The 23,946-nt window shown below is 41.0% G+C and overlaps 1 protein-coding gene across 3 annotated transcripts in view; it reads right to left on the reverse strand.

The window, feature by feature from the left end:
- Positions 1 to 22,684, reverse strand: part of iqsec2b (IQ motif and Sec7 domain ArfGEF 2b) — a 58,094-nt gene extending 35,410 nt beyond the window's left edge. Inside the window, exons 1-2 of one of the 3 annotated variants that reach the window (XM_047378022.1) lie at positions 22,551 to 22,684; positions 20,959 to 21,793 (exon numbers count right to left, since the gene is read on the reverse strand). In XM_047378022.1, coding sequence (XP_047233978.1) covers positions 20,959 to 21,407 — 449 coding nt within the window. In that variant the 5' untranslated portion in view covers positions 21,408 to 21,793; positions 22,551 to 22,684. Of the gene's footprint in view, positions 1 to 20,958 lie in introns of all 3 variants that reach the window. The other 2 variants (XM_047378012.1, XM_047378050.1) reach the window with 2 other exon arrangements.
- Positions 22,685 to 23,946: the final 1,262 nt, after the last annotated feature.

Raw genomic sequence — 23,946 nt, forward strand, 5'->3', positions numbered from 1 at the left:
CACTCAGAGAAGAAGAAGATGCCATTACTTCAAAAACAACATAAAAATGAATTTCCCTTTGCAGATGCATACAGGGACAAAAACCCTATTGTTGGAGACATATCCTGTGGTCAGACAAAACTAAAATGAAACTGTTTGGCTATAATGATTATTATTACATTCAGAGGACAAAGGGGGAGACATATATCATGCTGTGAGCGTTGCTGCTAGAGAGACTTCTGGATGGCGGTTTGAGAAAGGAAAACTGAGTGGAAATATTGAAACAACATCTCAAGACATTAGTAAAGAAGTTAAGGCTTGGTTACAAAGGGGTCGTCACAATTGGATACTGACCCTAATCATTCTGCCAAATTAGTTACAAAGTCCAATTTCTGGATTGACTATTTGCAAAGTCCTTATCTCAGCCCCATAGAAAACGTCTGTGTTCAGCTCTGAACACCAGTATACCAGCAAGGTGGCCTAAAAACCTTATTCAGTTACAGAAGTTTTGTTAGGAGGAACAACTGATATTATAACATGCCAGAGTCATATTTTTAGCAGATTTTAACTTTTATTCCCAGTGGGCAGTTAAACTCAAGGCAGGGTCATTGCTTTTTTTATTTTTTTATTCAAAAGTTACTTGAAAAAAGGAAACTTTGAGAGTTAGAGTCACAGCTAAGTCAGTTTTCTGCATAGGATGTTTTGATATTAAGTTGCTCCCCCAGTGTTTTACATGTTGATATGTATCGTGGTGTATGTAAAAATATGTTCTTCATGGGCCTAAACCTTAAAAGACTAAGTGCATATTGACATTTATCAAGTCCTTACATGTCAGTGATGCATGTCAGTCAGTCATTTTCTATACCGCTTCTTCCATAGTGGGTCGCGGGGAAGCTGGTGCCTCTCTCCAGTAGCCTCTGGGTGGGAGGCGGGGCACACCCTGGACAGGTCGCCAGTCCATCGCAGAGTGATGCATGTATACATAATATTTTCCATGACACCTCTGTCTCGTTTGTTTTTGTCCACAATGATCGCATGGCCATCTCAGGATTAATGTCTACATACACAGATGCACACATATCACATTCTGACCAATATTGTTGAAAATGCCCTTATCCTGACATTAGATTGTCCCGTCATGAACTGGTGACCTGTCCATGGTGTACCTCTTGCCCAGTGACCACTGGAGAGAAGGACCAGCCCCTCAAGAACATCCATCCATCAAACAATGGATGGATGGATGGATGGCACTGAATTGAGTTAAAATAATCCTGCAGATGATGACTATCAGATTGTTAAACAATGATCAAAGCAATGTTTTTATAACTATTATGGTGAACCATTTACTTGGATGCCTTGGAACAGATGTCAAATACTGCTCCTTAAAGTCTTTTTCCATTGTTTTTTCCATTAGTTGAGCCGAATGCACATATTGGTAATCTTAAAGGGGTATTATGCATCCAACCAGTGAAACAGCATCATAGGTTAGGTTTGGAACTCTGCAAGCAAAACAATAAGCTTTGAAAAAGTAGTAAAAGTTATATTTTCGTAGCTAATGAGACGTAACACACATTTACTACACTCCTCCATGACCGGTGTCTGATGACATTATAATGAGCTGACTTGTGGGACTGAAAAGGATGATGAGAGCTAAAGGGAGTAAAGGGAGATGGACTGAGACAGAAAAACATTCAGAGCCATTGGAGAAGTTGTTCCTCAACCAAAGTCACCATCTAGACCAGAACCCAATTTACCCAACCAGATTATTTTTGCACTGTTACGATTCAAATCCAAAGTCCATGTTGGGAACCCACTAAGACAGTCAAAGCCCAAATTTGGTTCCTAAAGAAAGGTGACACCACAGTCTGATTCTGGACCAAAGTTAAGAGGCCTTCTTCTCAGGTTTACCGTGGTAATTCAAGATGGCTAGAGATGATGGATCAAAGGTAGCTAACAAAGCTGACTAACTTGGAGTTCATTGTTTCTGTTTTCTTCGAAACCTTTCCTTTAAAGTTAGGTGAGTAATTTAGACAAAGTTAGACCCTCAATCAGCTAATGGTACTCTGAATGTTTTTTTCTCAGTTCCCTTCAGAAATTCTTTTGAATTAGTTGGTAGTGGCATGTTATGTTTTGTTTCATTAAGTAATTATTCATTGAAGTATATTAGTGCCAAATTCCTTTTGACGAGACACTAAACTTGACTTAATAAGATCCGGTCCTCATTTTATTGTCACTTCGTATAAAGAAATATAATAATAAGAGAGTTATCTTTTCTTTCCTTACAACACAAGTAGCCACATCTACAGTGTAACACCAAATGGTCACATGGTTAACGTTTTGAGAACATACTTGACATTTTGATAAGATTCTGAAAAAGAAAAGCACAAACCACTGTTTATTTTTCTGCAACTGCCTTTTTTTCTTAAATCTTCATAGCATAAAGAAGCTCTTTCTAATGGAGCTTCCTCTGTGTTCATTCACTCAGATCTTATTCCTGCACCAACTTACTACACTCTTCTTCCATTAGAATGTAAGTAGCAATCATGGCAATTATATTGTCATAATTACCTTAACAATCTGATTCTATTTTAGATGCAAGTACACTTTGTGTTCCACATGTTTCAATTGATGTACTATGCACTTGAACTTGCCCACAGATGGAGAAATAAAGGATTATTCTTTTCTACTCTAAGAGAAGATTATAACTTATGATGTGTCAACAAAGTCTAGGGACTTAGGGTGGATTCTGTTTCCAAAGTTTGTGTCTGTGTCACCAAGACATAGGACAGCATACAATATTTCAGTCCCACTGTTTCTTCAATTTAACTCATCTTGCTGAAATTCATGGGAAGAGTGTGAGAGTAAGCAGAGCTTTCTCCAGTCGTAGGCTATGTGATGGAGTAGTCTACCTTCTGCCCCACCTGTTGCTCCTGCATCAGTCAGCTGACTGAAAGACAGGCGCTGTGTTATGGGTAATGAAAAACCAAGACAACATTTGGATACACCAGAAGTGCCACTCAGTATTTTTATGTCAACACTATTTTTAGAGGGGGGATATGACAATGCTAGATCCTGAAGGATTAGAACATGCTGATAATCTGCCAAAGCAGAGGGATTGTGATATCGTCTAAATGGCACATTCCTGTTCTATGCTCTTGAGAGGATGGATCTGTTTATTTTTCTCCTTTACCTTGAGCTTCAAAAACCAGCTTTTATGAAGTGAGTGCATTTCACCAGAGAAGTGTTGTGAATGCCCCCTTTTTAAATTATTTTGAGTTAGGAAAAATAGTCTCAGAATGAATGTAATTTAAGTCTCAAATACAATAACATGTTTATTAAAAGTCAGTTGTGCTTGACAAAAGTTGACAAAAATGCACAAGTTGACAAAAATGCACAAACTGGTTAATATATATTTAGAAATGTTGCTTGGTCTGAAAACGTCCTGGTGTGTTTATTTATTTTTGTTATCTGAGCAATATTTTTACATAAGGAAACTGGGATAAAACTGAGTATGGTTTTACTGTTTTAGAGATATTGTGATATATTTTTTCCATATTTCCATTTTGAAACAGACAGCTTTAAACATTATTATATGCTCCTTAGATGCAGAGAAAACTGGCTGTATGTACAGGGGTTGGACAATGAAACTGAAACACCTGTCATTTTAGTGTGGGAGGTTTCATGTCTAAATTGGACCAGCCTGGTAACCAGTCTTCATTGATTGCACATTGCACCAGTAAGAGCAGAGTGTGAAGGTTCAATTAGCAGGGTAAGAGCACCGTTTTGTTCAAAATATTGAAATGCACACAACATTATTGGTGACATACCAGAGTTCAAAAGAGGACAAATTGTTGGTGAACGTCTTGCTGGCGCATCTGTGACCAAGACAGCAAGTCTTTGTGATGTATCAAGAGCCACGGTATCCAGGGTAATGTCAGCATACCACCAAGAAGGACGAACCACATCCAACAGGATTAACTGTGGATGCAAGAGGAAGCTGTCTCAAAGGGATGTTCGGGTGCTAACCCGGATTGTATCCAAAAAACCTTTGGTCACTCATGCCAATGTCAAACGTCGGTTTCAATGGTGCAAGGAGCGCAAATCTTGGGCTGTGGACAATGTGAAACATGTATTGTTCTCTGATGAGTCCACCTTTACTGTTTTCCCCACATCCGGGAGAGTTACGGTGTGGAGAAGCCCCAAAGAAGCGTACCACCCAGACTGTTGCATGACCAGAGTGAAGCATGGGGGTGAATCAGTGATGGTTTGGGCTGCCATATCATGGCATTCCCTTGGCCCAATACTTGTGCTAGATGGGCGCGTCACTGCTAAGGACTACCGAACCATTCTTGAGGACCATGTGCATCCAATGGTTCAAACATTGTATCCTGAAGGCGGTGCCGTGTATCAGGATGACAATGCACCAATACACACAGCAAGACTGGTGAAAGATTGGTTTGATGAACATGAAAGTGAAGTTGAACATCTCCCATGTCCTGCACAGTCACTAGATCTAAATATTATTGAGCCACTTTGGGGTGTTTTGGAGGAGCGAGTCAGGAAACGTTTTCCTCCACCAGTATCACGTAGTGACCTGGCCACTATCCTGCAAGAAGAATGGCTGAAAATCCCTCTGACCACTGTGCAGGATTTGTATATGTCATTGCCAAGACGAATTGACGCTGTATTGGCCGCAAAAGGAGGCCCTACACCATACCAATAAATTATTGTGGTCTAAAACCAGGTGTTTCAGTTTCGGTGTCCAACCCCTGTAGGTCTTAAAATACTTATTGTTGGTCCTGTCAAGTTTGTGACCCTCTCATATTTGGAGACGACACGTTTTGCCAAGCTTAGCCTTATGGCCTCAAGATCAGAACGGACAAGACAAAAGTCCTACCCAAGACAAAATTTCTGAGCCACTGTTCATCTTGAGTGTTCAGATAAGGAAGTTTAAACGCAAAAACCCAAAAAAATGTCATGGTAACTTTCGATCAAGCTCTCTTTGGGGCTCTTATTTTTATTTTTTTATCAAATTATGTGGCATCCTTTTACTCTTAACACATTACCCATTCCATATACAGCATGACTTTTTTTATTGAGATGTGATGGGCTTTCAAAATATTCCTTCATTTTTTTAAGCAGTGTATTTTATTATGGCTATAAATATACTAACCATAGCTCATTATGTAGGCAAATTTTATTATCATACCCATTATTTTATTATTATATCCATTATTTCAGTTTCATTGTCCAACCCTGTATCAGTATTAGTATGCTTTATCTGGGGGCTTAGGACAAGCTTTTAAAATCAAAGAAACAGAATGTAGGATAATTTTAGCGATTTTGAAACTGCAGCTTTTAAACATACCATGATATTAGTAACTGGTTGATGACTTCCAATTACTTTTGGTTATTAAACTACGCACGATGGTTTCAGAACCATGCTCCAAAAGGCTAACAGAGTACAGGTCCTATTAACTGCTAATGTGTGGAAAATTACCTTAAACTATAAGTGGGCTAACAATAGATTTCACTAAGAAAAAAAGTACAGGTGAAATGCTCAGAAAACAACAGCATTAAATAAGGTTGATTATTTTTAGCACTTTGTCCACAACCAAGCAGATCTTTGTCCACTGTGACTCCTGTCTTTCTAAAGCACAGCTAAAGATAAAGCTTTAATCTTGATAAAAGAAGACTGAAACAACAAGGAGGTGTGTTATCAGCACAAGAGGAGGAAACATACTTAAAGTTGGGATGTAATCATGTAGATGGAGATTGTAAAACAACAAACTGTCAATGACTATTTCAACTTTACAGTTTACGTAGATCTTGTTTTTATATTTAAGATTCATGTCAGCACCTTGATAAGTTTCAAGCTACGTAATTGGCAGAGATGAATACCATATTTCTACATATCCTAAAAGGATAGGTGGTGTGTCTTGTTAATTTTTTACTTATTAGCTCTCTGTAATGCAAACAAGTGAAATCCTCTTAAATAAACTCGTTGACCTGTTCGGCTTCAGATGGGGATGTTGAGAGAGGCAAGGGAGTTGTTATGTAAGGCTGAGCAATACTTGTACACACTGTGTGTTGCACACTGCCAAGGTTTGTGTTCCAGCAGCAGTAACTAACGTCTCCTGTTGGAGCATCCCCAGTGAGGCAACTGTTGACGGGCTAATCTGAAATCTGAAGAGCTGCTTCTGTATCTCTGAGCAGCATTCACACAGACACACCCACACCTCTTTCTTTAAATTCTCCAAGGAAAAACAAACATGCAGACAAGAACGTATCAATAAAGGTTCATTTATTTTAGTTATTCAATGAGAAAAGTGATACTCATGCATAGCATAGATTAATTACTAACAGACTAACAGATAGCTGACATATTTTTAGCATTTATTTCTGTAATTTTTATCATTTTGGCCCAAACAAGTTGAATAATTCATAAGAGCAATTAAACAAGGATTCCTAATATATAGATGTTATGTTGGGGCCTTCACCATCATGGGGAAGCACGTTAAACTGACACTAGAAACTCTTGACACACTACATGAGGAAGGTAAGCGGGGAAGACTGCTGACCAGACGGATGCCCACAAGACAGTCACAGACACATATTCAGAGAAAGCTGAGTGGAAAGAAAATGTGTGGTAGAAAAGGTGCACTGCAACAAAGATAACCACAGCTTTGAGATGATTGTCAAGCAAAATCCAGTGGAATGAGGCTGGAGTCAGCACATCAAGAGCTACTAAGCGCTTGATGTGCACTGCTCACCTGGGCTACAGAGAAAAACAACTGGACTGTTGCTCAATGGTCTAAAGCCCTCTTTTCAGATGAAAGTAAAGTTTGCAATTCATTTGAAAATCAAGATCCTTGAGTCTGGAGGAAGAGCGAAGAGCCACATAACTCATATTGCTTAAAGTCCAGTGTGAAGTTTCCATAGTCAGTCATTATGTGGGATGCCATCTACAGTTGTTTGTCCACTGTATTTTCTGAAGTCCACAGTCAACACAAGAGTCTACACTTCATGCGTCCTTCCTTCAGAATCAGAGTCAGAATCAGAAAAGCTTTATTGCCAAGTACGTTTTTGGACATACAAGGAATTTGTTTTGGCGTAGTCGGTGCAATACAATACAAATTAAACAGTATAAACATATCTACAATATAATATAAATATATGTGCACAGTTTTAAGTGAGTGAGAGTAAATATAGAGCAGTATTGGGTGCGAGAGCAGTACAACAGTGCAGATGATCATTGTGCAAGTAAAGCAGGAGTCCAAGCTGAGCGTTAATGTAACGCATAGAGTTGCGAGTTACAAGTGTCCTGTCAGCAAAAAAGGGGGGTGTGGGGGAAAGGGAGAGTGTCAGTGTGGTTTCCGGGCTTTGTTAAAAGACCCACCTTCTACAAGCTTTATGGAGATGCTGATTTCATTTTCGTGCCGGACTTGCCACCTGTCCACTCCGCTAAAGGTAACAGAATGTCTTGACTGGCCAGCAAACTGTCCTGACCTGAACGCCACAGAGAATCTATTGGGTGTTGGAGAGGAAGATGAGAGACACCAGACCCAACAATATAGATGACAGGAAGGCTGCTATCAAAGCAACCTGGGCATCCATTGCACCTCAGCAGAACCACATGCTGATCATCTCCATGCCACGCTGCACTGATGCAGTAAATCAAAAGGAGCCCCAACCAAGCACTGAGTGCAATGAATATACCTTTCAGGGACTGGACATTTCTAAAATATCCTGATTTTGTTTAACACTGAATTTTGGGTATTCATTATCTATAAACCATAATCATCCAAAATGACAAGAAACAAAGGCTTGAAATATTTCACTCTATGTGAATCTATGTAAGTTATGAGCTTCACATTCAGAAATCAGTGACAAAAACATTGAACTTAATATGTACCTGTATGCAATATGCGAGGCTCAGTTTCTCACTTAAAATACTGAAATAATTTAACTTTTTAATGATATTCCAATTAATTTAGCTGTGCAACTCAAGTCTCTCAATGTGTAAAGTATCTACTACTAATAAAATATTCAAGATAATGAATCAGCACAGCGCTGTTTAAAGGTTTATAGCCAAAACAAGAAAGAGAAAAGAGGAAAGGTGGAAGAATGTGTGAGTTTGCTCGTATTTTAGGCATGTTAGGCTACATGAGCTACAGGCAGGATGAACAGTAGAAAGGAGAGCTGTGAGAGGAGGGCAGGGCTGAAAATAATCAAGATGAATGGAGGCAAGTAAGATAGGAGGGGAGATTTAAGTGGGAACGCGTTGTGAAGTGATGCCTGCTGCCGGATAAAGCGTCCCCTCCGAACCCACCTGTGCAGGAGCGTGCGGGCGTCACTGCGTGGGTGAGCATCTATGAATAGACGAGCGAGGAGAGTGGGAGACTCACATTCACAGGAAGACATTCAACTGCGCTCTTGTGGCAGTTTTTGCGTACAGCAGCGCACGTTTCATCGAGCAGCAGCCCACGGCCACTGCAGAGCACAACCATTTCACAGCCATGTGTGCTTCCGGGCGGTGGAGACTGAGAACTGGTCCGCTTCAGGCGGCGCTTTCACCATTTAAGTTTCACTATTGTCTGTGAAAGCAACGTGTGGGAGCGCACTGCGTCATCCCACCTCCAGCATGTGACCCACCTGACTCCGGTAAACAAACTGAAGATGCTTGACAACCATACATGCTGCCTCGTAGCATAAAGTTAAGTCAGTTGTCAGCGCTCCCTCCCTCCTGAACCACTTGCACCAGCTTCTCCACAGCCAGCCTCACTGGTTTCCCACCACTATATCGAGTCTGCTGCTGCTTGGCAACAGTGTGCGCTGCCTGTGTGGGTGCCTGGTGTTCAGTGCCAGGAGAAAGGCACAGGAAAGCAGAAGGAGGGGCACATTTACAGCCATGGTTGGGTTACGCATAAGGGGCACCTGCTGCGCACTGTGGGTTTGAGTGCATGTGTGTGTGTGCAGCTTAGGTCCGTGTATCCAAATGGATGAACAATCAGACTTCATTTAAATGCTGAGCGGGCGACTTGGAAGGAGCAATATTCCAGTAGATCACCAGCGGAAAGACTGAAATAGATCCTGGTCATAAAGTACGAAACTTTTCAGAGGAGAACCTGTAACCTTTAATAGGTAAAACGTCTCCTCCTCCATCCCCCAATCAAGCCGTCATTCAGTCCTACTTCCGTCTTTCACCCGCTCCTGCTCTCACTCCTACCCTCTCTCCACTTCTCTCTTTCTTCCTCTAATTCTGTGTCTCTCGCCCACAGAGTTCTTCACAGAAGAGCTCACAGCGTTCCCACGGTAACAAGCATCCCTATTCTCATCCACGGAATGTGCGCACGGGTGTTTGTCAAACATCCCGCCTTAAAAGTGTTACTTATCCCTATTGGAACCGGGAAGACAATGAATAAAGTGACGCTAAGAGCTGTGAAACCGAGTCCTTGAGTTGGGTTTGAGGGGGGGAAAGGAAAACACCCGAGGAGGGAGTTCATGATCAACAGTGTCTGTCCTCTTTATTAATGACTGCTAATCTGCGTTTTTCTGCAAAATAAGAAGCAGAGGTCACTGTAAACAGAGCGTGAAGGTACAGGGATAAGGGCTCTATCTTCCAAAATAAGAATATCCCTTGAACTTTTTCACATTTGTCACATTACAACCACTTCAGCATAGTTTTTGTCGATTTCATGTGTTCGACCAACACAATGTAGTGTACAATTGTGAAGTGTAATGAAACTGATTTTTGGGTGTTTGTCTCCACCAGCGTTGCATGTCTAGAAGTGTGGCCCGTTGTTCTTAGTTAAATGGCTCAAGCTCAGTCAGATTGGATAGACAGGTTATGTGAACATCACACTTCAAGTCTTGCTATAGATTATTGATTGAATTACATGTCTGAACTTTAAATGGGCCATTCTAACCCCAGTTTCAACATTTTTGAAGCTTCTAACAATCCCTTTTTCCAGGATTGCCTTGTATTATAATTCTTTTAGGCATTCCCACAGCATGATGCTGCCATCACACTGTCACCATGAGGATGGTGAGTTTAGGTTGATTTGTTGTGTTCGTTTTCCACAACAATCAGTTTTTCCATGTAGGCTAAAATGTATAATTTAGTGTGATGTGTCTCATATGTGACTTGTGGCAAGCTACAAACAGGATTTTTTATGGCTTTCTTTATTACCAATTATCCATAATGACCTGATATTTGGAGGGCACAACTTATAGTTTTCCTGTTGATAGATTCTACCAAATAAATTATGAGTGAATGCAGCTCCTCCAGAGTTACCATGGGCCTCTAGGCTGCTTCTCTACTTAATGTTTTTCATACACTGCCTTTCAGTTTAAGTGGATGGCCTGTCTTGTGAGGTTGCAGCTGCGTCATACTCTTCTGTTTTCCGATGATGAATTGAACAGTTCTCCATTCTACCCACCTTCATCCCTGACCTGTCTGTTGTGTTTTTTGGTCCTCAGGATGGTGTTTGTTCACTAATGTTCTCTAAGAAACCTCTGAGGCCTACACAGAACAGAACAGCTGTATTTTTCCATCAATCCATTTTTTATACTATTGCAGTCGGGTTGGGGGTGCTTGGTGTCTATCTCCTGTGGTCAGCTGGTGAGTAGGAGAGCACACCCTAGACAGATCACCAGTCTATCACAGCTCAAGACAGAGTAACACAGGACAAACAACCAAGGACAAACGGAAACAAATCACAGTGCTTTTTCTGCATGTATGTATGTATGTATGTATTTGTATTTGCAGCATATTCACATCTGTACCCTTTACTAATGTTTATTAGTGTGCGTAATCTTTTCATAAACTTACTATATTTAGGATTGCAGGGGGCTGAATACAAATGAGAGCCACACCTTTCAGGTTTTTTGTAAAGACGTTGGGAAACCATGTGCCACTTTTCTTCCACATCAGATTTATGCACCACACTGTGTTGAGCTATCACATAAAATCCCAATAAAACACATTTTATTTATAAAAATACAAATGCGGTGGTAAGGTGACTGCAGGGAAAGGCGAGCAGCAGAAAAGGAGCAAGAACGTACAGAAATGTAATATTACTATTGTCTTGAGGCCTCCTGTACAGTTTCCACAGCAACTATACTGTGTCTCTCACAGCATTCTGGCTCCAAGAACATTGCACTTACAGTGGAAAGATTTACATCACAGCTATTCACTTGTTTTCTCACTATTTATGGCTCTTGGTATAAGCAAGCAGATGGGAAATGAAAGTATGTACAGGCAAACCCATTAGCACCTAGTAATTTACTGTCTGCGTAAATTAAATGTTGTATTTCTGATACCCTCTCTTCTGTTCTGCTGTATTTTCCCAGCAGAAACTACCAGGGAACTGTTAAAATGGGTAAAATGTACTTGGTTTTGATAACTATGAAACATGACACCATTCTGACAAACCATATCAACCTATGAACTATAAAAATCCAGCAAACACATCTGTATTTACACTCAGTATGCATGGCAATGCAAAATTGAAACTACATTTGTGCATCCAGCATAAAGCCCAGCGTGCCTCGGTGTGGTGAACACAACCATCTGCACAAAGCGGGAAGGTCATTGGTCACTGGGCAGAAGAAGTTTCAGAGCAGTATGAGGCTAAACATAGATAAACACAAATATGATTTTTCCACACGCAGCGTGAATTCACGAACAATCATTTCACTAGAAGGCAAAAAGCACCACCCACTTGCAGTTGCCTCCTACACAAACACACGCACGCATACACTCACTCACTCACTCACTCACTCACTCACTCACTCACTCACTCACACATAAATGACATATTTATCATTTAAATTTATGTCAAAATAAACTGCACCACTACAATCTTTAGCAACGCTGCAGAATTGAAAGGACAAGATAAAAACAACAAACAGATTGTTTTATCTTGAGATCAAACAGCTTCAACTGGACTGGCTTTCTTCTCCAAAAGTCATGGCAGATTTGGAGATGGCAGATTCCCTCCCATCGCATTCCTTGCTGTGTTTGGATGAGGTCAGAAAAAGCTCAGGTGAGCTTACCCACACATTTGCCCAAGGTCAGTTCACTCCTCTAACTTGTTTCTTTGCTAATGTGTAAAGAACAAGTCAGTAAGCACAAATAACTGCATGATTTGCACCAGGAATAAATGTTCAACCAGCGAGAATAGCTAGGCTTCAGTTAAATGTTGAAAAAAAAAAAAAGAAGGGACAGAGCTCAGAGGTGAAGAGAAAGAGAAAAGCACAAAAGTAATTTTTGCAGCTTCTCTGAGTCATATCTGCAGCAGTGGAAAACAGAACCAGCGAGGGGGAGAGAGTGAGTGTACTTACGTGGGTATGTGAGAGAAAGAGTGTGAGATGGACGGGGTGGAGTGGGGGGTGTGCAAAGGGGATGAGGGTTATATGTTGTGGAGCTCCTGAGCTGCTTCTGAGAGAAAACCCCATTAGAGTTCTCCAGGTTCCTGAAACAAAATTAACGTCTATTTTGGTGAGAATGGAGCCTCCAGTGAGGAGGGGAAATAGATGGAGACACAAACACCTTCGCGGAGCTCTCTGGAGCACCCCCACTGTGACAGCCAGTGAGAAGAAAAAAGACACGTCCTTTTTATTTGACTTCTTTTTTCTGCATTATGTAATAACTCTTTCCTAAGCAACGACTCTTCGGAGGCTGCTGTCAAGACCTCCAGCAGTCCCTGTCTCTCAACCTTTAAGCTGCGTGACAAACAAACGGCATGTATGTAGAACGGAATGAAGATTGCACTCCTCCCCCTTTACAACTGTCACCCACATCATGACTGCAGGGTCATTTTAGCTACAAAACAGCAGCCTGGCCCAGGTGTAGTATTCTGCAACCAATAAAAAGAGATGCAGTGAGTGTCATCGTTAAACTAATAAATCTCTTGTGTCTTCCTTCCTACACATACAGGCATGGACAAATTTGTTGGCAAACCTTGGTAAACATTTATAAACTTCCATAAAAAACATTCATATTTTACTGCAGTGTTAGAATCCCACGTTGAAAACCCAACTTTAAATTTAAGTAGATTTATTCAGAGGAGAAAACATCCTAGTTTAAGGACTATTTGTTTTTTTTAACAAAGTCTCGAGGTCTACAGCTTTTAACAAGTCATACAAACATTTAAGATTAACAACAGAGTTTGATCATTGACCAAATGTGAATCAAATTGCTGAATGGCCATCGTATGCATGTTTTCAAGTTCTGCAGGGTCCATCTGACCCAGAGACACATCTAAAAGTTGCAGGACTAGTCCCCCAGAGGACAGGAGTTTGAGACCCCTGCTCTAGATCATTCAGAGTATTGAGTCCTCTACTCTTCTTTGTCCTCGTCACCTCAGCCCACAGGTGTTTAATAGGTTTTAGGTCTGGGGACTGAGATAGTCAATAAAGATGGCTATTTCGGTGTCATAACAACCATTCCTATGTTGGTATGCCCATATGTTTTGTATCATTATCCTGCTGGAAGGCCCTGTGATGACCCATTTTCAGTTTCCGATATGAGTCCTCCAGATTTTTATTTAAAAAATCTTTGCATCAGGCTATACAGGTCCTTCTCAAAATATTAGCATATTGTGATAAAGTTCATTATTTTCCATAATGTCATGATGAAAATTTAACATTCATATATTTTAGATTCATTGCACACTAACTGAAATATTTCAGGTCTTTATTGTCTTAATACTGGATGATTTTGGCATACAGCTCATGAAAACCCAAAATTCCTATCTCACAAAATTAGCATATTTCATCCGACCAATAAAAGAAAAGTGTTTTTAATACAAAAACCGTCAACCTTCAAATAATCATGTACAGTTATGCACTCAATACTTGGTCGGGAATCCTTTGGCAGAAATGATTGCTTCAATGCGGCGTGGCATGGAGGCAATCAGCCTGTGGCACTGCTGAGGTCTTATGGGGGCCCAGGATGCTTCGATAGCGGCCTTTAGCTCATCCAGAGTGTTGGGTCTTGAGTCTCTCAACGTTCTCTTCACAATATCCCACAGATTCTCTATGGGGTTCAGGTCAGGAGAGTTGGCAGGCCAATTGAGCACAGTGATACCATGGTCAGTAAACCATTTACCAGTGGTTTTGGCACTGTGAGCAGGTGCCAGGTCGTGCTGAACAATGAAATCTTCATCACCATAAAGCTTTTCAGCAGATGGAAGCATGAAGTGCTCCAAAATCTCCTGATAGCTAGCTGCATTGACCCTGCCCTTGATAAAACACAGTGGACCAACACCAGCAGCTGACACGGCACCCCAGACCATCACTGACTGTGGGTACTTGACACTGGACTTCTGGCATTTTGGCATTTCCTTCTCCCCAGTCTTCCTCCAGACTCTGGCACCTTGATTTCCGAATGACATGCAGAATTTGCTTTCATCTGAAAAAAGTACTTTGGACCACTGAGCAACAGTCCAGTGCTGCTTCTCTGTAGCCCAGGTCAGGCGCTTCTGCTGCTGTTTCTGGTTCAAAGGTGGCTTGACCTGGGGAATGCGGCACCTGTAGCCCATTTCCTGCACACGCCTGTGCACGGTGGCTCTGGATGTTTCTACTCCAGACTCAGTCCACTGGTTCCGCAGGTCCCCCAAGGTCTGGAATCGGCCCTTCTCCACAATCTTCCTCAGGGTCCGGTCACCTCTTCTCGTTGTGCAGCGTTTTCTGCTACACTTTTTCCTTCCCACAGACTTCCCACTGAGGTGCCTTGAAACAGCACTCTGGGAACAGCCTATTCGTTCAGAAATTTCTTTCTGTGTCTTACCCTCTTGCTTGAGGGTGTCAATAGTGGCCTTCTGGACAGCAGTCAGGTCGGCAGTCTTACCCATTATTGGGGTTTTGAGTGATGAACCAGGCTGAGAGTTTTAAAGGCCTCAGGAATCTTTTGCAGGTGTTTAGAGTTAACTCGTTGATTCAGATGATTAGGTTCATAGCTCGTTTAGAGATCCTTTTAATGATATGCTAATTTTGTGAGATAGGAATTTTGGGTTTTCATGAGCTGTATGCCAAAATCATCTGTATTAAGACAATAAAAGACCTGAAATATTTCACTTAGTGTGCAATGAATCTAAAATATATTAATGTTAAATTTTCATCATGACATTATGGAAAATAATGAACTTTATCACAATATGCTAATTTTTTGAGAAGGACCTGTACAAGTTTAAAAAAAAAACATGTAATGGCAATATCAGTTGCCATAAATACACATTCCTTTACTGCTCTGTTTCTCATCTGACGTTACAATGTTTCCAACTCCCTCTGTGACCTTTAGCAGCTGTGTCAGGTTTGGGTAATTACTGCACTGAATCTCTATCCTACAGGCTGATTACGTTATTGGCATGAAAGTTATGAATTCCAGAAACTCGGTATACCTACCCCTGAATATACTGCGTTACAAATAGTCATTTGTGAAAATAACATTGCACACAATGATATTGCAGAGATTGTGTATTGTAATATATTGTGTAGCTCTTTCCTTGTATTTCCAAGAATATATGGAGCCAGGAGCCCTAACAATATTCCAAAGCTTTGAAGGGGAAAAGGGGGCCAGAGCATCACAGATCCTCCACTGTACTTAACAATAGCATGTATCCATCTTTTGTTTCATTTTAAACTGACTTGTGTGTTTTTGGTGAAGACATCAATCTAACTCTAATGTGACCAAAACATGGTTCCAGGTAAGGTCTCATTAAAGTTCAACAATTTCTTTGTTTTTACATTTGCGCTGGCAGGAAACAAATGTCAGTAGCTGTGGAAATAGGATTCAAATGCAGGCAGCACCCTGGAGGCAGGTTGAATCTAAATAAAGTTTTGAATTAAACATTTTTAATTTTTTTGTAAATAAAAACATTTACATGTAAATTTTGATTACATCCTATTCCTAATCTATAAAGTTAAAATTTGTTGATGGTCCAACTGTTGCCTGCAATAGCAACTTTAATTCCTCTGTAAACATCTTCCACAAGATTTAGGAGTGTGTTCACAGTTAGATGAGAAAAGCAGGATTGCAGCTTCTGCTCTTTTCATCTTCACAAGGTTGAAGTCAGGTCCAGTCAACTTTCTCCACACTAAACTTTATACACTTGCAGCCATGGAAGTGATTGTAACATCAGAATTAATTGATTTGGTGGTTTGACCTAATAAATTTGGCATTATGGTGTAAATGAATGGAAACAGTAGAGAGAAACCTGAGGTCTCAGACAACTTACAAGGAAAACACAGAAACCAGAAAACTAAACAATCACTAATGAGAACACAAGAATGAATCAAAATACACAGAAATAGGGTAACAATAAAACTGAGAAAGAGGAGAGACAAGCAGAACAGGAGGCCAATTAGAAAACAGCACACAAAAGGAACTGGACCACCAAAACAAAACAAGAACTAGGATCTGCAAAGAGCAGCACTAACTAAAGATTAAAGTTCTAAATAAAATCTTAACAAAGATATAAAATCCAATGCACAAAACACACATGCTCAAAATCAACAAAAGTCCTTTACTCGATGAAAATAAAATGCTTTTTTCTGGCATCACTCCCAAGCACCTGATTGGCAAGACAGCATCTAATTGTGGTTAAGGAGAGTTGGTGACCCCAAGATGCCACACTTTCTAGAACTTGTTTTACCACCATCACTGTGATCACTGTGCATGGTAGCCAGATAAATGTGGGTACTCATTCAGTCTAGCGGTTCGCAGCTAAAAGAAATGGGCTTCTGTGTTACTTCATATTAATTCCCGAAGGAAACAGAAACTCATGGATTACTAATCAGAAGTTCATAGAAACTCTAAACAGCTTCAAAAAGTAATGTATAAATTTAAAAAGCACTTTAATTTATTTTGAAGAGGCTGTTTGGGGCATCAATAATTGAGCCACAGTGAATAATGTACCCAATAAATGTTTTTGTAAATGGCTTTGCATAAGTGTTGGTACAGTAAAAGATGAATGTATTTAAATTTTTACACGTTTACCAGGAGAGTTTTTAAATCTGGCTTGCACTCTAAATGATAGAAAAATCATCTTCTTCTCACACACGTTCAATAATGTGCTCCCAAAATAACAGCAACAAAACATCATGTGGCAGTTCCCTCAATCCTGCTGCTTCCTGGGGGCTGGACTTGACATCGAATATCATTTCCCCCCTCGGCCACAGGCTCCTATTGTTCATGCTGCCGTTAAGAGCCAAAGAGGGACGTTACGGGGCAGCGTTTGGGACAGCTGCTTATGACACACCACTGGGAGAAAGAAGAGGAGGCGGCTTTGTTTTGATGCAGCCTCTACATGCATGACTAACAAAATGGAGATGGGTTACTCAGCCTGAAATGAAAAAACGAGGGTTATGTTAAAGCCGCGGAGGCGAATGCTCCTGCTTCAAGAGCTAAAACTAATTGGGGAAAAAAAAAAAAACTGGGCTCTTGGAGCCTTGTTCTCTCTCTCCCTTGCTTACAGCCTGTTGACAGATGGCAAATCAGTGTGTGTGTTCCACCTTTTCTCTTTTAGAGCGACGCATGCTGAGTGAGGTCACCCAGTCACTTTCCTCCTCTGTCATCTTTCCCCACTAGTACTTCATCCTTCTGTCTCTCTCTTCCCCCAGTCTGAGCCACAATTAGACACTCACAGGCACCGGACGATGAAGTGTGTGTTTATCTCAGATCCATTATTAGAGGAGAGCGAATTGTCACTGACCAGAGCCAGCAGGCCCGTTTGGGTGAGGCTGAGTCACAGCCAGACAGGGACAATATGGCTCAAGAGCGTGACTCTTTATTAAATGTGACACTCCATACGATGCGCTTGTCTGAGCCTGGATCCAAAGTTAGCCACAACTGCTACAGACAATTAAACAGGGGAGGATCAGCAAGATCTACATTAGCTATTCATCGCTGCATTTATCACCCACATAAATAACTAATATGTGCTTCTGTCTAATGACTAAGTCCTCTCTAGGGACACAGCAGGAGAGAAGATGGCTCTGATCGATGAGGGATTTGGGTAAATCTGAGTCATTCATTGGGAAGAGGATGGGGACCATAAGAAAACAGACAGTGAACAGAATCCAACTACAACTGCTGAGATGGTTTTTTGGATGGAAAGTGCATACTTTGGAATGTATTTTACTCTGTACTTTTTCACATGAATTCCTGCCTACTCACAAAGCTGAATGCTTCCAGAACAAAAGCCGACGCTGAGTGCGTGGTTAAGTAAAAGCAAGGACAGATGCTCCCGCTGTTTGCCAAAGCTGGGTTTGCAGCAATCTGGCTTCAGGTCAGCTTTAAGTTGGAAAATGAAAAACATTCAGTGCCGGCCACATTTACTGGCACCTTGGTAAAGATTTGCAAGAAGCCTTAAAATGAATTCATATTTTAAGGCAGCGGCATAGTCTCACACTCAAAATTTCACCAAAATCCAACCTTTATATTTTTCAGTGAGGGAAGTTATTGGTACACCTAAAAATCCTTTTAAAATTAATATAACTGAAACATCTTTAAAATTTATACATGAGTTGGAACATCAAATTAGTAATCCACTTTCTGTTTCTTTCAGGTATAACAATGAGATGACACAGATGTCCATTTCTTTCACACACTAGCCACCAGGCTGGACCCATGTTTATCTATTATGCTGCAAGGTAAGTGAGAAAAACACTCCAAAGCTCACTGAATGGGTGGCAGTTTCTCAAACAACAATTAGAAGCCATCTAAGTGCCTGGTCTACCATCACAAATGTATACATGTTGAGTTTGCCATAAGCTCTTGCATGACATTGACTGGAGCAGTGTGTTTTGGTTAGATGAGACTACGAATTAACATTTTGACAACAAACACTTCAGGTAGGTGGAGTTTCACTTCCAAAGGGCCTGGGATCCTAGCTTAGAACACGTTGCATCAAGAACACTTCAAAACCCCAAGTCATTTAAAAAGAAAACATCGGAGACTTTGGTAAAAAAAAACTTAAAATGGATCTTTTAACCAAAAAATTATTCAAAAGAAATGGATCGCAAGACACAAAAAGCAATCAGTCTAGATGATCCAGCTGAAATCGTAATGATCTGGAGAGAACATACACTTAGGAAAGGTGTAAGATCTCTGCACTGTTTCCATAAAAACCAGTATGTGCTAACATCAGACCAACTGGTTGTTTTTAGAATTATGCCTAGACAAATCTGTGAAATTTGCTACAGAGACTATCTAGAACTGAATGCTTTGGCCAGATGAAACTAAGATTTTCAGCAACAATCACCCTAGATGGATCTGGTATGAAACAAAAGATGATTAAGTTGAAAGCCCCCGGTTAAATATGGTGGATAATCTGTGATGCTCTGAGCTTCTTCTCTTCCAAAGACCATGGGAACCTTGTTAAATAACATATGAGAGCACAATGAACTATTCAAAATACCAGGACATTATAAATAAAATATAAAGGTGAACTCATCATCATTGGTCCTCTTAGCAAGAGAATGATCTAAAAACAAGTGAACAATTCAATCTAGAAATGGTTTCCAGTTACAAAATCTATGTGCCACTGGTTTTATTTGGGCTGCCTTTAAAGGTACTTGAAGGAAATTTTGCATTCATTATTTGCAGGGTAGAAATGAATAAATTAACTGATTTGAAGCTAATAAGCAGTAACAGAAGAATGGGTATTAACCAATACTTATTTCTACACTTTGTGCTTCCTTCACTGAATAAATGTAAAGTACTCAAGCTAAAGGTAGAATTTTTCTTGTTTTTTAGTTTGAGATTATCCTGGTGCAATAAAGTTTTAATGTTATGTTAGGGCTTTTTACACATCTTTAACAGTTATGCCAATAAATATTGCAAGCGCTGTGCAGTATAAAATATTTTTGGTCCATGTCGACATGAACAGCGTTACTACAGATTTGTTGGGCGCACATCCATGATGCATGTCTCCCTTTCCATCACACCTCAAAGGTGCTCTGTTGGACTGAGATCTGGTGGCCATTGGAGTATAGTGATCTGATTATGATGTTCAAAAACCTGTTTTGAAATTATCCTCGTGAATGGGTGCTTTATACTGCTGGAAGTAGCCATCAGAGGAAAGGTACAATGTGGTCATAAAGGGATAAACATGATCAGCAACAATGCAACATTTAAAATATGCTCAGATATTATTAAGGGGTCCAAAGTGTGGAAGTACAATGTCTTCCACACAATCCATGCCCTAACCCATGGACACGATCCAAGGGTTAGGGCTAGGGAGTTCTTGTTGTGTATACCAAATTCTTACTCTACCATCTGAATGTTGCTGCTGAAATCAAGACTTAGTGAACAAGGTAGCAATTTTCCTATCTGTTACACAAACCAGCTCAAAGTTCAGAATAAAAAGGAGAACACAATGTTTGCAAAAGTTCATTCATTCATTCATCTTCTATACCACTTATTCCATAGTGGGTCATGGGGGGAGCTGGTGCCCCAGCAGTCTATCGGCGAGAGGCAGGGTAGACCCTGGACAGGTCGCCAGTCCATCGCAGGGATACAGAGACATACAGGACAAACGACCATGCTGTTTTTTAAAAGTTAAGATAATAAAAAAATATATATATATTCTTCCTGAACTTTTCCTCAACAAGGAATCGTTTACACCTACACACACAATAATGTTAGATATCATTCTACCATTTAAGCTCCCTCTGCAGGCAAGACACCCTGATCTCTTAACAGTTTACCCACAATCCTCCAGTACTATGTTAATTTTCTTATGTTGCCCCCTCCAAATATTCAGTCCCTTAATGTGAGGATCATCATTAATGACAGGAAAGATAGCTGTTTTTCTCAGCCTGTCAGTATCAGGGCTTATAGTATAAATGTTGTGTCAAGAGTGGAGATAATTTGGAGATTGTGGTTGGACCTTAAAGTTAGACCAACCGGACTGCTCTAGCAGAGCTACAGAGGTGAGAAAATGAGGCCCATGTGTTTGGCAAACTTACTTTCTGCGTGCACTGGAGCTGGTGTTGGTGTCTGTGCTGTCAGTGCGTTCCAGCCGGTCACGGTCCGTGTTGGAGGAACCACAGGAGAGGCCTCGCGTCAGTCTAGCATGGCTCCTCTTCTCCCTGCTGGGCCCTGGAGTTGTGGCTGATCCAGATGTCACCTGAGGTGTTGAGGTGCCACCACTCCCACTGCTGCCCCCGCCGCCTTGTTGGACTGGAAGCGACAGGGGCTGGCTGTGGTTGTGGTTCTGCTCTGGGGTGTCTGACCCCCGTGGGCCACGCTCCTCCCTCAGGTCCTGGTTTTCTTGGCTGACCCGGTCCAGCTGGCCCTCGAGCTCCTCAATGCGCCTGCGCTGTGTCTCAAGGAGCTTGGCCTGGCTCTCAATGATGTTGTTGAGCTCCAGTAGGTACTCCACGGCCCGATTGGGGCTCTCTGGGTTGGACTCCATGGTGGGAGCACTTCCTCTTAGGGTATGACCACCACCAGCTGGAGTTTGCGACCCCCCAGTGGGGCCGAGATCCACCCTCCCCACCAGCCCTGATAAGGTGGGGGGAGGGAGGGACCAAGAAAGTCTCTGCTGAAGTTTAACTGTAGACTTTTGATGTTCAGAAACAGAAAGTCACAAAGGTGAAGGGATTGAGAGTTTCAAAATGACTACATATCCCTGAGGATGAGGACGAAAATTCGCATTATAACATGTTACGGCATGATGAGGGTTCAAAGCTCAAAATGAAGCTCAGGACACTGGTTATTGTCTGCTTTCCTGAAGTCACAGTCATTTTGACATCACCATGGAGAAGGTCAAGCACTTGAGACATCATGATTCACAATTTACTGGGAGAAAATGAAAAACAAAGAGAGATTGGAAGATGGAGGGATAAACAAGGGTAACTAATGACTAACAAGGATTGCTGGAACAAGGATTGCTAAAAGTTTTCTTGCCTTAACTGACAAAGGGAGAACAGGAGAGTAGATCATGAAGTTACACTTTCACCGATGGCACGCCCCTATCAATAGCTTTAAGATCGATAGTGTCAGTTCTTACTAAATTATAATCATCAATAAAAAGCACACCTTTTGGACAGACGGGGGAAGAGGAAGGGGAAGGGGAAGGGGAGGAGATGCCCGTTGTGATTTACCAATTTCTTATCAGGCGCTGTCAATCATTACATAACAGAGAAAATGCAGCTCCCTCCCACGTTGAGGGTCCCCGCAGTACATCTTCTCCGCTTTCAACCCATGATTTAAAAATCTCTTCAAGGCTCAAAAAGTACGCAGGGTTGGATTATGGAGTTCATCCTCGGAGTCCAGATCCTCTTACCCCGGGTCCGGTCCGAGAAAAAAAAAAACAAAAAAAAAAAAAACACTACATCCCGGTGTTTTTAAATTCACATCCCAAAGTGCGCGTCTCTGTGCTTTTCCTCCACTTTTCCTCTAGATTAAGCATTAACACACAAGTTGTTGCTTAAAAATCTGACAGGGCTATTTTCACGGTAATAGTGTTCAAATCCTAAAACTGCACTTCTGTGTTCGCAGCCTTCGAATCTGACATAAAATGTGTCTAAACAGCTCACCAAGCCGCTTTTCTTACTTATGTGATCTTCAGCTGCTTCAGGTCCTGAGTCTCTCCAGAGGTGAGGTGATGTTTTCCCTCTCAGCAGCCGAGGAGGCAGAGAGGTTTCGCTGCTTGCGCGTCTCATCAGCACAAAAAGGCGCTTTGCTTCTCCCCCGGAGCGCATCTCAGTCAAGTTTCCACTTAAAATACAAACAATCTCCGGAAAAGACTTTCACAATAAAAACCAGTCAACCTCATACATGTTGCTATTTTGGACGGAACCAAAAAGTAAATACTAATAATATTAATTATTAGTATTACTATTACCACCACCAGGATGCACTGTGGGAAGATATAGTTTAATGCTTTAGGTAATGTTCGGCTAGGAACCTTTGGGCCCTGCAAACATGTCCATGCTACTTTGAAACTACTTTTTCGGATAATGCGATTTGTTGCAGTAGATTTAAAGCATCAGCTGTCAACATATTGGCGCAAGATACCTCAGACCAATATCAGGGGTCTAGTAAAGTCCAGGCCAGGTGGTCACGGTGGGAACATTCTGGGATCCCCGGAATGAACTACAGTGTCGCTGGGGATGGATGGATGGATGGATGGATGGATGGATGACTTTCCTCTCACAATGTGTCACACAATGCTTCACCATATTTCATTTTTAGTAAGATTTGAGACTAAAATGTGTTCCCTACATGAACGCGTAAGCGTGACGCTTCAGCAGACATGAATTTGTGTATTTTATTTTGAAAGTCCTGTCAGAATCTCATATGCGTCTTCGTAGCTTTGCTCTGTACAGTGAGTAAATCCAGTGAGGACAGGTAAAACAACACAAACAGTGCGGTGGCTGCTCTTATCCTGCTGAATATTTCTCCATAATCAGAAATAATCAAAAGGCCAAAACTTGATTTCACATGTTCTTTTATTGCATTGTCTCTCATTATCATCAGAGAAAACAAAGCTTTTTCTCTATTTTTTACTAATAACGTCGAGCCTGAGCTGACTTGAACAGAAGGATGAGGCTTTTAGTAGATAACAGAGAAAAACAGGCCTCAGAGCGCTGTTATTTTTAGAGCTCATATGTTCACCTGCTCTCTCTCGCTCTGTGGCCTTCATAATGAAAAAAGAAAACAACCTGAGATTCCTCGTGTAAAAAAGTAAGTTTAAAAACTAAAATGATGAGATTTAACACTGCAACCTTAAATATGTTTGCAGATTATGGTTTATTTTTTCTTTCCAATCTTGTCACAATGACAATAAACCTAACAAACAAGTCTAATTTCCGTCTTGTCCAAACACACTCTAGTGCATTTGTGCTGCCATCTGCTGTCCATTATTGAGGCTCCAAAAACAATAATAACACAGACATTCGAGCCAATGCATAAAATTACATCAGGACTTTATTTGCACTTTACAGTTT

This window comes from Girardinichthys multiradiatus, chromosome 1, assembly GCF_021462225.1.
Source record: "Girardinichthys multiradiatus isolate DD_20200921_A chromosome 1, DD_fGirMul_XY1, whole genome shotgun sequence".
Taxonomy (NCBI): domain Eukaryota; kingdom Metazoa; phylum Chordata; class Actinopteri; order Cyprinodontiformes; family Goodeidae; genus Girardinichthys; species Girardinichthys multiradiatus.